The sequence below is a fragment of the Vanessa cardui genome, chromosome 22, assembly GCF_905220365.1.
Source record: "Vanessa cardui chromosome 22, ilVanCard2.1, whole genome shotgun sequence".
Lineage (NCBI taxonomy): Eukaryota > Metazoa > Arthropoda > Insecta > Lepidoptera > Nymphalidae > Vanessa > Vanessa cardui.
In genome coordinates, this window is record NC_061144.1 from 11,416,547 (window position 1) to 11,433,948 (window position 17,402).

General features: G+C 34.9%; 1 protein-coding gene across 1 annotated transcript; it reads left to right on the forward strand.

The window, feature by feature from the left end:
- Positions 1-13,274: 13,274 nt before the first annotated feature.
- Positions 13,275-14,813, forward strand: LOC124539235 (actin, muscle). The gene has a single exon (XM_047116536.1). It carries the CDS (start codon positions 13,352-13,354, stop codon positions 14,480-14,482), a length of 1,131 nt encoding a protein of 376 aa, XP_046972492.1. The 5' UTR covers positions 13,275-13,351; the 3' UTR covers positions 14,483-14,813.
- The last annotated feature ends 2,589 nt before the right edge of the window (positions 14,814-17,402 follow it).

Here is a 17,402-nt window from a genome sequence, read left to right on the forward strand (position 1 = left end):
TATAAAAGTCAATGTATATCCTCACTGATCGACTTATTACTAAACAATTAAAAAAAAAAGAATATTTAATATGGGTGACATTCGAGGTGATACATCTTTATAGGTGTAAACAACATTGAAACAATATTAAACAATAATAATAGGTAACAGTTTGTTTTGTCATCCACTAAGATAATCCATCTCAGATTCTTTGGCTCTCAATGACGGATACATTTGAAAGGTTTGTATCGTATAAGAACATATTTTTTAATTTTTCACAGGCACAGCTACGACGATTGGAACAAGTTATACTAAGAATTTTTTACACTGGGCCAAGTAAGATTTCACAAAAATCTATGGGATTAATGGTGGATCTAATGGAGTAACTAATAAGGTACATGTCCTTTATAACCAACCACCATATCCAGAGCCTAGATGGCCCAGAGGTGATAATATAAGAGAATTAATTACGAGTCCATTATAAAAAAAATCATTAAATACATTAAATATTTCGCTTTTCCATTCATGAGCTATTGGTTGAGAAAATTAACAAATTCGACGTCAACCCCGCTAAAGCTAATAAAATCAATCCGTCGACTGATTGCTGAAGCCACGTGGCGCGTCCCAAAAGAGCAACAATCGTCAACAATAGCCAGAAACGACCAACAATGACCAAAACGGCCAACAATGGCCAATTAATGGGGCAAACGAACCACGAACGATATTATCACGCTCGTACTGGGACTGGGACAGAAATACAATAAAAGGACAAATTAAGTATACAGCCGAGCGGATCACTCTATGTATGAGACGCGTTCGGTACAACTGGGTGAATTAAAAGGGGAACACCCAACAAGAAATCAAGTCGTTTTTAATATGTAAATAATACATATAGTCTACTAATTTTTTGCACATTATATATATTAGACGAAGTTATAGGAATCTATTTTTAAAAATCGTTATAATTTTAATGATTATATTTTTTGCATTTACTTTTTTTATAAATTTAAATCGTGAATTTTTTGTATCCAAGTACAATGCTGTCAATGGTCTCAGTACACTAAAAAGCTTCAATTTGACGAATATATTTTAAAGCGTATCGTATCAATAATTGTGTAATTATTGAGCCACAATAAATTTGGCATCGTTTATTTCAAACAAATTAATAAATGATTTTAATGTATATACATATATTTGAAGTCGCATGGAACATGTTTGTTACGTAGCGTTATAGTTAATTGAGTCTTTAGTGTACACTAAGCGGCAGGTTGTCAATTAGTGCTGCGATTGCGGCGCGCACGCGGCGGCCACGTGGCGCGCCCGCGTCGGACACACACCGCCCGAACGCTATAGACTATGCCATCGAAAGATACGCCAAAGGATTTAACCATTACTGCCTAATATGTATAATATCAATTAGTACGAATGAAATAAATTCTCCTATACTATCATTTATTTAAATGGTCACCAACAAAACACACATCACATATGGAAGCTAATGTTCAAGAGGTACGTAATATTGTACGGTCAAGAATCTGCGAGAATATTGGTAACAAAAATAACAATTAAGCAGTCTTAATAATATATAGATCTTTAAGTATATTTTGTCCTTTCTTGGACCTTAAGCTTACTTTATACCATTTATACACACTTCACTAAAATTAGTATATCTATTAAAGCTTTACAGGAATAGTTACAACTATAATTAGAAAAGAGTGTTCATATTAAAAAAGAATATACACTTTTTAATAATCGTTAAAAAGTTGTACAATTATCAATGTACATATCACTGGAGTGCTTTTTACGTTTTTATTATATATCCAAAATTAATGTATACGCCATAATAAAAAATCTGAGCAGACGTCCAAAGCCCAGGAACAGAATCAGATATTTTTGACGCAGAAACAAAGTAACTTGATCAAAAGAGTGCTTTATGTTCAATATAGAATTTATAAATATATTATTATTCTCTTTTTATGAGAATTTATATTTATACTTTTAAAGCAGTTATCTTACTGCTATAACATTCTGCCTCGTCTGTTCGCGTGTATAATCTGTGTCTCGAATCTCGGCTGATTTAATTTGCCAGCTTAATTGTCCCTCGCACGGGTCCCGGGAGGCTGTGCGCCTTTTATTGCATCAATTTGATTTCTAATTGATTTATAATCATTACAAAATATCTTCGTAACTTGTTTTTCTGTGTTTGTTCATATTTTAATAATAATTAGTCTTAATTTTAGTGACCTGGTCATACAAGCATACAACAACAGCCTGTAAATTCCCACTGCTGGGCTAAAGGCCTCCTCTCCCTTTGAGGAGAAGGTTGGAGATGGCCCAGTGGTTAGAACGCGTGCATCTCAACCGATGATTGCGGGTTCAAACCCAGGCAAGCAGCGCTGATTCATGTGTTTAATTTGTCTTTATAATTCATCTCGTGCTAAGCGGTGAAGGAAAGCTGCATGTGACAAATTTCATAGAAATTCAGCCACATGTGTATTCCACCAACCCGCATTGGAACAGCGTGGTGGAATATGTTCCAAACCTTCTATTTCTCCTCAAAGGGAGAGGAGGACCTGGTCAACCTAATGATTATTGTGTGAGAAAGACGTGATATATAGGTTCTTTTCTGGACCATCTTGGACGAAGTAACATATATGTATATGTCACCGTAAGATTACAATATTAGTTAGATTACAATCTGACGAGACAGATTATAATCTGTCGAAATTATCGTGAACTGTGAAATATGATTGCAATTTAACGTATTATTTTTCTCTATATTGTATGGGTGAGTGCCGCAGTGCAGCTCCAAGACTAAATATAATTTGAGACAAGGTATAATAAGAAATTTTAGTTTCCAAAGTTAGAATAGTTTACTTGGTGGTAGGGGCTTTGTGCAAGCCAGTCTGGGTAGGTACCACCCACTCATCAGAAATTCTACCGCCAAATAACAGTACTCAGTATTGTTGTGTTCCGATTTGAAGGGTGAGTGAGCCAGTGTAACTACAGGCACAAGGGACATAACATCTTAGGTCCCAAGGTTGGTGGCACATTAACGATGGAAGGAATAATTAATATTTCTTACAGCGTTATTGTCTATGGGTGATCACTTACCATCAGGTGGCCCATAGGCTCGTCCACCAACCTATACCATAAAAAAAAGAATACACACTCGATGTAAAGACTGGTGGTGAACACTTACTATCAGGCGGTCCATTTGTAGGTCCACCTAACTGTCTTTTAAAAAAATTGGATTGAACTGGGACATCTCGTCTCTATACCTCTTCAAATTTGTTTGTTTTTCTCGGTCGACATTCAGAACTAAGCGTAACAGACATATTTTCTTTTCCGAACGAGAGGTAGATTTTTCATAGCCACAATCAATAAGTAAAATTACTGTTTCCATATAGAATTAATGAATCCAATTCCATCTGTAACAAGAATGGTTATAGCTGTCAACCACCGGTAAAATAAATAATATTTATATCGTCAATTAGATCAATATATCATTATATTGTTCTATAAAGTAAGCGTTGTGGGAATAAAAAATATATCAATTTGTTACTTCCCCACGCAATGTAGCGAGTTCATATTGCACAGATAAGGCTAACTCAATAAAAATGCATACGTTCCTATTTTAAAATATCCTTTATAAATAAATAAGACATTCAAAAAGCGACTCTATACTGTACACAATAAGTGCGTATTCGTCGTGCGTATTGTATAAACGTGGGTCCATTAAACTCGCGGGAAAATTCGACACGCGTCCAAAGATCAGATACGAGGGCGGATTACTCTTGTGTCGATTTACGCCAATTAGTCCGCGTATTACAGCAGTCATATTAATTTCGTGGCTCAACGAGATCGGGAGATCAATTAATGATAAAAATAGTACACTTCAATTGGTAATAAGCCGGCCATTTATTCGAAATATGTTCGTGTTTTTACGTGTGTGATAATGTCAAATTATATTTCGTGGCGAATACTTAAATCACTGAACATGTTCGATTTTATTTGAGGATTAATTAAATGTTTAACTATAATTATTACCTCTGACTAAGGAATATGTTAATTTTAATTGTTGTTTAATGTGTGATTAAACAACACTGTTGTTTGTTTAAATGTCAAGTTACTGTTGACAGAAAGAGAGAAAATATGTTAAATTAAACATTAACTAAAAAACGTTTGCTCGTAAGATTATAATTACTTAAATTAGCAGTGCGATTCTGTACGAAGTCACTTCGAATCTCACTCGTGAAAAGTTGACATCGACCTACGGTTATACAGTATTTTGATATGCGTATCCTATAAATTATATATCCTGAATTTGGTGCATCTAGAGTGAAATATTACAGGGGAATGCTTCTTTTAACCAGAAGCGCCAGTCTCCTCACAGTCTTAATTTGTTTAAACTATAAGATGAGTAATAATATTATTTTAAATTGGAAAATTATTACTATTTCACCTTGTTGGGAAAAAACTTCTGTTAAGGAGAGAATCACAAAGTTTTTTCTGCCACGTTGCTGAATATCTGTTTCATATTCAACAAGTAAGCCAGTAGTAAAGTAACAGCCTGTAAATTTTTGTATTCTGGGTTTAGGCCTCCTCTGCCATTAAGGAGAGGGTTTGGAACATATTCCGGCTGTAAGCTGTTCCAATGCGGGTTGGTGGAATGCACATGTGGCAGAATTTCGATGAAATTAGTCACATGCAGGTTTCCTCACGATGTTTTCCTCCACCGCCGAGCACGAGATGAATTATAAACACAAATTAAGCACATATATAGTGGTGCTTGCCTGGATTTGAACTCGCAATCATAGGTTAAAATGCACGCGTTCTAACCACTGGGCCATCTCAGCTCATCTTTTAAACAAGATGCTATATAAATTAAAATATTCAGTTTAGATTTATTTATCCAGATTTAAGCTTATGATATTTAACATCTCTAGATTACTCAAGGTAACATTCCTTCGACCCGGCGAGTGGTTAAGCGAATGGACGCAAGGATAACGACAAAAATTGTTTTCATAATAGGTGACTTCTCATTCAAAACTTATTGCGTTTGTAAAGAATAAAAGAGAGAGAAAGGTATGTTCTTTTATTTCAAATGCAATATTAATTGCGGTATCTGGTATCGAAAACCACAAATTATGTAACATAATAAATAACGTGAAAAGTTTTAATTAGTCTTTAGTTTACATACTAGATTGAGTGACTCAAATTTCTCTATGCAACAATAAAAACAGCCTGTGAATTTCCTCCTCTTCTTGTAAGGAGAAGGTTTGGAACATATTCCACCACGCTGTTCCAATGCGATGGAATACACATGTGGCAAAATTTATATGAAATGAATTTATAAACACAAATTAAGCAAATGAATATTCAGTAGTTTTGCCAGTGGTTTGAACCTGTAATCGTCGGTTAAGATGCACGCATTCTAACCACTGGGCCACCTCGGCCCGGTCTCTATACCTGTCTGTAATATATCTTTGAGATTAATTAACAGTCATCAGTATTTGACCGAGGATTAATCTCAATATATTACGTACATAGCGTGTATTAGCTTAAGTTTTGGGTTCCGAACACGAGTTTACACAAACGATGCGTCAGTGTGTTTGCGGTGTGTCCGTACTGCGCTGTAATTCAGAGATCAAGCGACGGACTAGTGTGGCCGCGAAAGAAGCGATTTAATTTAAAAATATATAAAAGTATATTTAATTTTTATGAATATGAGAAAATTGTGTTTTAGTAATGACTATGGTATTAAAATTGATTCAAATGTATCTATACATATTGTTATCGTAATATTTGAATATAGTTTATACAGGGAATATTAAAATAAATTTATTATGATTAAAATTAGCTATTATCATTGTTTTTATTAGTTTTGTTAAGGTTTTAAGTCGTACAAAATATGCATTATATTCGGCTCTTAAATAGTTGATTTGAAACTTGTTTATTGCTTAGATATGAAGGTCTATCTCTTGCAGACATCCTTAGGAATTTGTTTTAAATAAGTTTCCTAACAACATTTTTCGGTATGCTCGACAATCTTAATCTCATTACAATTTAAAAAAAATAAGATATAAAAAAAAACTAATTGGTATTGGCTACTATTGTAAACAAGCTCGTTCTAATGTTCCATTTAATATAACTAATAATTAGTTATTCGATGCTTAGTAATATTCAATTGATTTTCCTATAAAATAAATATTTTTTGGTATGATTATTTTTCTCAATTAGCACAACTCTGAAATGGATATTTAGTTCCTAATGTTTTACTGTATTGTAAGGATTTTGATTCAAGATTTAAAAAATACAGGTAGAAATTTGTTTTAGCCATTTATTTTTTACCTTCAGTTGCTTGGACACACTTTTAAAAGTTACAAGTAGCGCCAAACTTAAAATGAAAACATGTAACGTTAACTAACTTACAAAAACTAAACATTGATAATAGCTGAGTTTAAATAAAAATCTTTCAACCAAAGATAAGAAGTTTCGTGTCGTTTTAGTAAGTAGATGTGGATTGGCAGGGGAGCCATACATGATCAACATTCGCTGGTTTCGTGGCCTCACGAGTCGCGTCAGCCGGCAGTGAACTTGCGTTCTATTTATATGCAATGCCTCAGAGCTGCACACTAGTATATCTGCACCTACATGTAAATAAAACAATAATTTCATAATGAAGTTCCTTTGAGAAATCCTCTTCTTTAGGCGTCGTTTGATTGAAAGACTTTCATCAGTTATATATGCAGGTTTCCTTTCGATCCTTACCGCTGAGTGGGAGACGAATTATTATTACAAATGGATCCCATTGTAATTCAGAAGTGCTGGCGCGGGCTTGAACTCGAAATAATCCATTAGATTCACGTATTGTAACCACTGGGTCATAACACTTATAATCGTATTTGATTATGTAGTAGCTTATATACTCGATGTTTTATATAGATGCGACGATAAGTACTCGGCTGCACTTGGATTGATGAAAGGTGAAAGTTTTTAAAGAGAGGTTATTAAGATATATTGAGATACAAATTCAATGGGCGCTGAAACTGACTCAACTGTCATTACTGAATAAATAGGAATTAACTAAATGCATCGTCAATTTTATATAATATGTATCGATATCAAATTACCTTCTTTTGTTTACTATTAATTTAAAATAAAACAAATTTTAAACTTTAAACTTATTTGTTGTTTGTTTTTTCTTAAATATATTCTATTATTATTTCAGCAAGCTTGAAATTATATAAATGATTATTACATAATTTACATTTATTAAATTTAATTGTTTTCTATGTAGTAATTATAAAAGCTGGCGTTGAAAGTTATGAAGTAATAAATAGTGACATAAGAAAACTATTTGCAATTCTTTTAATGAAGTTTAAAGTGTGTTACACTAAGCACTAATCGTGTTTGTATGTTTTAATGTAACGCTAGTAAGTTGGGGTTTAAAAAATGAAAAATCTATATATTACAGATATTAGGACTACATCATTAAATCTCAATAACGTTGTTCATGGCATGTCTATATATGTACTTATTTATATCTTATATTTAAATAATATAAGTATCAAATAAATGTATATGATAAGTTAGTAAAAAACACAAGATCATATCCAATGCATTACATACTTCGGGAACTGCGTAAGGTTTGTGATTGGAGATGAAAGGAATCGTTAACATTTCTCATGGTACCAATGTCTATAGCCAGGGATGAATATTTACTATCAAGGGGCCCCTTTGCCAATCCAGTATGCTATAAAGATAATTATATTAATATGACAATAAGTAAGTGTAATGCTTCTATATTGAACAAAAGAGTTTGAATTTTAGTTTAAGTTTGACCCTACAACTGGTATAAAAACTATACGATATTATATTATTATAATTGTGGACAGAACAGAAAGGAAGCAGAGGTTGTGAGTCACTTTTCACCTCACCTTCTCCCAGATACTAACATGGTAAAATCAAAATCAAAACAAATATTATTCAAGTAGGCTTTTACAAGCACTTTTGAATCGTCATTTTACAATTAACTGAAGCTACCACCGGTTCGGAAAGTAGATTCTACCGAGAAGAACCGGCAAGAAACTCAGTGGTTACGCTTTTTCAACATTTAAAAAATACAAAGTAATGTTAGTTAAATACAATTATTTAAATTATGTAATATATCCTGCTTGGTCAACAGGTATTATTAACTCCATGCTTTTTTTATCATCTACAAAATCTTGTATCGAATAATATGTCTTTTTACCAATGTATTTTTTACAAACGATTTGAATTCAGGAAAAATGGTAAGAAATACAAACCCCTCCTCACACCATCCATGTCTCCAAACATAAGATTCGACTGATAACGGCGGTTGGCTAACTGAGGAGCATTATAATTGGAACACAAAAGCTCACGACAATTTATATAATAAATTAATATAGAAATATGCACATTATTATTATTGTGTAACGGCTTCAGCTGTTGTATTGGCAGTCACCGCACCTCGTCGCCAAGGCTGCACGCACGATTTATGTCCATTCCTACATCTGAAAAGAATAGCTCGTGACTCACACCACCAAATATGGCATTCATTCATGCAGTGCCCACTGACTAATAACACGTACTTTCATGCCAAAATATTATCAAATATAAGACGATAAAACAACGCCCTGTTGAATTCCTGCGTATGTATGTTCGATAACATATCAATTTGACGTTTATTATGATTTTCTTGTTAACTGGCAACCGTTCGAAGAATGCATTACAATGACTTTATACATTTAATATAAAGGTATTTTTTTATTATTAATTATTCATGATTTGCTATCTGTTGTAAGTTAATACGTAATTTCAGACACACACGAGTGCTGAAAACTGTATGAAATTTGAATAGAATTGAATAAAGATGAGCGCTAAGAATGTTCGTACCGAGCTCATAATAGGAGTATATTTTTAATGATAAATAAAAGATTTATATTATTATATTATATGTAATATTTTTGTAGGGTTTCATTTAACCTGCTCATTTAAAGGCTTGCTTATAATGTCGCGAGTTTGAGGGTCTTAGGTTTATTGCCCTTGATCGGGCTTAAAACTTAATGTTTTGTCGAAAGCTCGGAATCTGAAAGTTTGTACTTTTAACACTCCTGTGCTAATGTCAGACTTTGGATCTAAGTCTGAATTTTTCCCAGATGTATACGATTTGCTCCCTCCCGAATTAAGACATTGTTTTATTATAATATAGGTAGGCGAACGAGCAAATGAGCCTGATGGTAAGTCGTTACCACCGCCCAACGACTGTATAGCGCTGTAAAAAAAAATAACCATCCTCGCATTACTACTACGTAGTTACTACTACTATTGGTCCACTCACCCTACTGTTGTTACAGTTGTATGGTGGTAGATGTTCTGTTGAATGCGTTGTACAGACGGGCTCACAAAAGTCTTACCGCCAAGTAAATACATTAGATTGAGAGAGTGTCCATTTGTTTGCGCGTAGCTGGATTTGGTCAGGAGGATATTTCACGTAGAGTCAAGTATTCTATGATATTAATTCTTAAAATTTCGATCATAATGGTCCATTAGAAATACTACTGTATACAAAATAAAATAGACATAATTGATAAAATTTGATTTATTGCTACTACATTTGGTGCATATTTTAAGATAAATATAAAAAGAGTTTATATATTGCACTAATCTTTTAAGTAAATGTTTAACAATTAACCATTAATATATTATAAAATAAAGAATGGATACAATGATCTTTTAACTCATTGATTGATGTTGCACGAATATTATGAAACGCTACTTGCGTGTAATTTGAATTTTATTACTTATATAATTATACTGATTCGTAGAATTTTAGTACCGATAGTTCCCACTTCTCTTTCGTAATCTTCCGCTGTTCCTGTAAACGTGAACTCCACTTTAAAGTCATCGAGAATTACCAAATAAACGTATCACGGTACACCTGTCACTACAAATAGAATAGGCCAATGCACTCATGAATGCACTCTTATGCACTGCACACTTTCGACTTCAAATAAAGTTAAACATCCATCGCTAGTTTCAAATAACAATGACAACTAAATAAAAAAATATTTCCAGCAATGGAAATCGTATTCGTCCATATTAGTGGCACGATGGCTAGAGATGAAGTGTCTCGGTAGTGATCTGTATGCGATTATTATTTATCAATGAATGTTTGATTATTTTATCAATTTGACATTAAATTTAATGTGATTTGCTAATTTTTTTATTACCATTATATTAATAACATTATTATATTACATTTGATATAATATTTTAACAATATTTAAACGATTTATAAACCAAGCAATGTGTCTGTTTATAATAATATTTTGTATTGTCTTTATATATTTTGTATTTTCAGTTGTTTTAAGACGTATTATTTTATGTTTTTATTACATTTATTAATTTAAATACAAAATATAGTAATAATACCTTTAAATTCTTGTTAAAGCATAAGGAAACCGTTTTTGTATAACAAGTACGATAAACTTTCATATGAAACTAGTAAGCTCGCGGCTTCACTCGCGTTTATTTATCAGGCATTAGGTATAAGAAGTAGCGTAGGCCTGTGGTTGGAGTTTTAACTTGAAAATGACGATTCAAAAGTGCTTGTAAAAGCCTACTTGAATAAAGTTTATTTTGATTTTGACTTTGAATAATACTGCTACAATATTTAAATGATTTACTATGTGGGCTGTTGGATAAAATACTTTATAAATTTGAATAAATGACTGAATGTGACATACATATATTTAATATCGATAACGACTGCGTTAATATCCCATTAGGCCTCCTCAAAGAAACAATATTTCATTACGCCGTTACATCGGTACATGTTGCAGAATTTCCGACATGTGCAGTTTTCTGTCATCCGATCATGAGATGAATTATATTTATAAATACATTTAATAAACTCGTTATTTGCCCGACTAGACCATGTACGTCTATCAATTAAAACTTATGCTTATATTACTTTTAAATACAACATTAAGAATCTGAATCAACGTCTTGTTATCAATAGATTTAATAAGATATAAAAGATAGAAAAATATAAATGTCAATACTAATAAAAATACATTTAATATGAAATACTTTGGAAATGTGATAGTGATCCAAGCCTTGCTACTTATATTGGAAACTGCTAACAAATATGAAAATTATCATTCAGTCTTTGATTCATTCTTTCTTAGGTCTGTTTTATCCGGTCTAGTACTTCCTTCCAATAAGTAAGACTAACGCTATAAAATAAAAAAATATTCGTTAATTAATATAATTATAAGTATAGTTCAATAGTAGTATACGATATTTATAGGTTAATCCGCAAGGAAACCCTCTTTTCCATTCAAAGTATATTTGGTAACAGCTCGTGTTTTATAAATGTGGTGTGTTAAACTCAAATGGCTTAGCTGCCTGGCTTTGATATCACACAAGAATACCTACTATTAATATATACTTTTTATAATATATGTATAAGGGTAATAATGTCACACAGGAATACCTACTATAACATATTATATTTTTTTTATAATATAAGTGATTTACTTGATAGTAAATGGTCACAACTAGGATAGATATTGACTGTAAGATCATACATACAAAACTGAGGAACTGAAGTTATGGTGCTTGTGTCTCTAGTTTCACTAGCACTCTTACCTTTTAAACCGAAACACTACAATTGGTATCCCCAGAATCCCTTAACAAGCTTCGTAAATAATTTATATTAACATAAATTTAATTGCCAATAGTATGAAAATTGTTTCATTAAATATTTAAAATACTCGTTAATTAAATATAATTCTAGAGGCAGTTTTATATTTATTAATACATTATTTTTAAACTCGAATATTATAATTTGTTTAATATTAACGAATAATTCGCAACAGTAAAGTCTTATAAAACAATAAATCCGTTTGGAGTTAGATTTGGTGGTTGTGTTTGATTTTCATACATGATAATAAAATATAATGTATGTAACATAATGATTATTATGTGTATAGGTGTTGATTGCTGAAAAGAGTATAAACTGAATATATTTCCGGTTCTACTCGCAATAACCTGCACTAGGTAACATATAGTATTACATTCAATCATTTAAGAGCACATTTCAAAGTAATATCTTGATATTGTTTGTAGATTAGATTTTATAAAAACATTATTAACTTTATAATTTGTAGCTTAACGATTTTAATATACTGTAAAATTAAAAGAACTCAAGTATGTATTAATAATAGTTACGTATTATTTTGTTAATTTACCCGCTCCTAAATGGAAGAGGAGGCCTGAGCCCTGCAGTGGGTAATTTACAGGCTGATACTATACTTTACTATATTATTTTGTTACATGATTTTTTTAATAATAAAAACGAGGAATATTATAACGATAGAGTGGTCAAAAACTTAGATTTTTCTAAAGAAATCCTGGTCGTACACTCGCTCAATCAAATTGCATATAAACAATCTAAGAAGTAATGAATGCATAGTAAACACTCAGCACTAGTTCTATATTATATGAAATGTAATAATCCCAGTTTTGAGCAAAGGGAATATTACAGCGTATACTTTAACTCTGTTACTTGACTACAAGAAATTTTCAAACAAATAATTAATTATATTTGTAATAAAGTGTTTAACAATCATAAAATATATTACTCTACGAATAAGAATCATGTCTTTGAGTATTCGAAGTCGACGTTAACTTCGTAAATCCATTTAATTATAAATCAAATATTATATTTAAAGTTTAAGTTTTCAAAGTAGGTCAAACTTTTATCATTTAGCGTTAATGATATTGTGTTTTGTACTTTTATTGCTAGTACTAGTTAATGTAGACCTATTTAATTAGTCTACCTACTTAGGCTAGTTTAATTACCGTATATCTTATTAATTTATAATATCTTTTTTCTTATTTTGATATGTAAATAAACGTAAAATAATTTTCAAAAGATTAATCTGATATTGTTATCAGAAATTTAATTAAAAACATGAGAATACGGCCGACGCGGTGCGCGGGCGGCATCGCCTGAAATGGTTCAAGGCGCGATCGCTCGGGGCGCCCGTTTTAGATTGTAACCCACTCGATTCGAAGCCTTCGAAGCCTGAAACAGGACAAAGAGAAAGGTGAGAATGCAAGGGGTGGAAAGATGAAAGTTTTAGTTGTATGTTAGCGAAGTGGGAGCGAGCCGCGGCCGGCTGAGGGCGAGAGGCGCGCGCGCCTTGTATGGAGCGCGACGCGCGCCGCGGCGGCCGCTATATAAGCGTCCCGAGCCGCTCTCCACCGCACTCGCAGTCTCGCTGCCGTAGAGTCAACTTCCAGCGCGTCCCAACACACAAACACAAACTTCAAAATGTGCGACGACGATGTTGCTGCGCTCGTAGTCGACAATGGCTCCGGTATGTGCAAAGCCGGTTTCGCCGGTGATGACGCGCCCCGTGCCGTCTTCCCATCCATCGTGGGTCGCCCCCGTCACCAGGGTGTGATGGTCGGTATGGGCCAGAAAGACTCCTACGTCGGTGACGAGGCCCAGAGCAAGAGAGGTATCCTCACCCTGAAGTACCCCATCGAGCACGGCATCATCACCAACTGGGATGACATGGAGAAGATCTGGCACCACACCTTCTACAACGAGCTGCGCGTCGCCCCCGAGGAGCACCCAGTCCTGCTCACTGAGGCACCCCTCAACCCTAAGGCCAACAGGGAAAAGATGACCCAGATCATGTTTGAGACCTTCAACTCCCCGGCCATGTACGTTGCCATCCAGGCTGTGCTCTCCCTGTACGCTTCCGGTCGTACCACCGGTATCGTCTTGGACTCTGGAGATGGTGTCTCCCACACCGTCCCCATCTACGAAGGTTACGCCCTTCCCCACGCCATCCTCCGTCTGGACTTGGCTGGTCGTGACTTGACCGACTACCTCATGAAGATCCTCACCGAGAGGGGTTACTCATTCACCACCACCGCTGAGAGGGAAATCGTGCGTGACATCAAGGAAAAGCTCTGCTATGTCGCCCTGGACTTCGAGCAGGAAATGGCCACCGCTGCCGCCTCCACCTCCCTCGAGAAGTCCTACGAACTTCCCGACGGTCAGGTCATCACCATCGGAAACGAAAGGTTCCGTTGCCCTGAAGCCCTCTTCCAGCCTTCCTTCTTGGGTATGGAATCTTGCGGTATCCACGAGACCGTCTACAACTCCATCATGAAGTGCGATGTTGACATCCGTAAGGACCTGTACGCCAACACTGTCATGTCCGGTGGTACCACCATGTACCCCGGTATCGCCGACAGGATGCAAAAGGAAATCACCGCCCTCGCGCCCTCAACCATCAAGATCAAGATCATCGCTCCCCCCGAAAGGAAGTACTCCGTATGGATCGGAGGATCCATCCTGGCTTCCCTGTCCACCTTCCAGCAGATGTGGATCTCCAAGGAGGAGTACGACGAGTCCGGCCCTGGAATCGTCCACCGCAAGTGCTTCTAAGCAGCTCGTTAACCCTCGCGCCGCCGCCGCGGGCTAGCGGCGCTAGCGTCGCAGCCGCGGCGTGAGCGAGTGCTGTGTGTGCTCGTGCTCTATGGAGTTCGGAACGCAAGCATTTTGTACGTTGTACGTAGTGATACCTGACAGAACTGAACATCTAATGTAACGCCATCTATCGTAATGTAATTTATTGTAAAATTTATATAAATTTAATTTTCTTTTTTATTTTTATTATACTTGGGATCGTTGTGGATCTCACGCCAAAATGTAATTAATAAATAAACGGTTAATTTATTTATTTTAATTACATCATTTCTTTTTATACAGTCGTTGACTTTGGTTTTTAATTAGAGCTCCTTTATACCTGGTTCCTTCACCTGTAATACAATACTAATTAACGGCGCATTTGTTGATTCGTCTTGCGATATAACACATGACGGGTTGTCTAAATGTTGCCAGCTAGAGAACGCATTTGTGCGAAAGTGGGTCAGTCATAACATAAGATCATAGACGGCGGCCGCTCCAAGCGGGCTCGTCAAATTTTGGCATTCCTTCAGAATCACACTGACGAGACTCGGGTCCGCTGGCGGCTTCCATAATTAGACGCAGAGGCAACCCCACACGTTCGGAATTAGCCGCCGCATGCACTACCATAAATAGTCAAGACAGCTCCCGCGTTCAAACCATTTTCTAATTTTATCGAAGTCGGGAGGCGCCTGTTGCTATAGGAACTTGAGCCTAGTGCTCCGGTATTAGATGGGGTATTCGCTTGGGTTGACTATTTCCGTAAATATAGCACGTTGAGCTCATGAGGCACCATGCGCCGGTCTATTAATACACGGTCTCCCGGACGGCTCTCGGATGGAGCTGTATCGTGACATCAATATGACGTACAAACACCTAACAATGCTTCACAGATACTCATACTACATCCTAATAAGTGATAAGGAAAGGTTTTGATACATTTAATTAATCTTTTTGAATGTTTTTTTTTTATTTGGCAATTGGAAAAAGACCAATTTATGTCGGTTTTATTTCCTTGTTTTCACTTTAAGCAACATATTATAAAAGCTTAATAGACTTTTTTTTCTTAGTCAATTTTTCTGTTTAGTGTTGACACATTTTTTTTAAAAGAGATAAAACATTTGGAGTCGAACGTCTGAGCTCTTTAATTTCTGTGATGTTATAAATATAGCAACGAAGTAGAGCATATTTTCAGACATACAAGCCGTATGCGTAGCGTCTTAAGTTTCTCGAGCGCTTGTTCATTCATAGCCATAGTTGTTTTTATTATATACATCTATAATCAGAACGGGTTATGACTTTACATACACTTCAATCTTGTGAAATGTATTTGATGGGATCATACATCGATTTTTGATGATATTCTTAATTTAAACTAGTTAGCAAGATTCAATTACATGTACTAATTACACATTTAAATTTAGAATTTCAGTGACAAATATGTTCCATTTTATGAATCATACAAAGTACTACGAGAGAGTATCTTATAATTTGTTTGTTGTAGTCGAATCAGCTGAGTGATGAAACTCGCTGGCAAGTTACTCACTACTATAAAAGTCCAGAGTTAAAAATATTCTTCGAATGCCTCTGTAATTGTTATTAGCGTAGCGTTTTATTATAGCCGGGGCCAGCATCGCGCACGGAATATCGTTTTCATATATGAGCACTCGTGGTTCCCGCAACTTTACCTGTAGTAGACGCCGTACCGGTTTCGCACGTATTTTATGTGAAATTGGGGTACCTAACCAAAAGTTTAGTAACATAAAAGCACAAATTATTATTATTTTTTATTCTATAGGTTTGCATGAGCATATGAGCCACCTGAGGGTAAGTGTCTCACTCACCCTTCTAGCCGGAACACAACAATACTCAGTACTGTTGTTTGGCGGTAGAATATCTGATGAGTAGGTGGTACCTACCTGACGGGCTTGAATAAGCGCAAATGAATACTGAGAGTTTACTGTGAATATTTGATGCTGCTAAATTAGCAAATGGATTACCTGATGGTTGATCGTCTAGTTAGGTGGTGTACTCATCAGATACACTATCGCCAAGCAATACTCGTACTTATTATTGTTGTGTTACAGTTAGAAGGGTGAATGAGAACGGGTCACTACAGAGACAAGGAACATACCATCGTACTTTCAAAGGTTGGTGGCGCATTGGCGATGAAATTATTGGTTAACATTTGATGTGTGCCAAATCAATGTCATAACATTTGCGATTCTACGAGTAGTATACACTATTATTTACAGCGTTAGCCTGCCTATTTTGCTTGATTTTTTTGTTATTATATTTGAGTCCATTTCACTAAAAACGCGATGGATAGCGATATTAATAAATATGAATAACTTCAATCTAACAAGTATAATCAAATCTTTAAGTATGTGGATATCTAACAGCTGAGCCAAAGCGGCCACATGAAATAAAGTAAGTATTAACCCACCAAAAACATTAAATGTAAAAAAATGCCAAGTGTCTCGATGCGATCTTTCCACCGTAAAAAGTTTTGAGATCTCATAGAAGCCAAGTCATATTCAAATTATTTTGTAGTTATAAATCAACATTTAGTAATTAATTGTATCAATAGTTTTCTTTCTATTGTAATTGTAGTGACTTAACCTCATTTAAATTTAAATAAACAACCATCAAATTTAATTAAAAATATATTTTATTGATAAAAGACACATAGACAACAAAGTATGCCCTAATCTGAGAATGCGTAGATATATTTTTATTAAGAGAATGTGAACATTTACAAATTTTGTTCGAAACATGTTAGCGTATCCTCCTAAGAATCGTCGCAGTCGGTTAATAAGAATGAAAACGGTTTCCTCTTTCAGTAACAACATTCATTACAAGCTCGTTGCGGGCGTGCACTATTCAAATCGATAGGGGT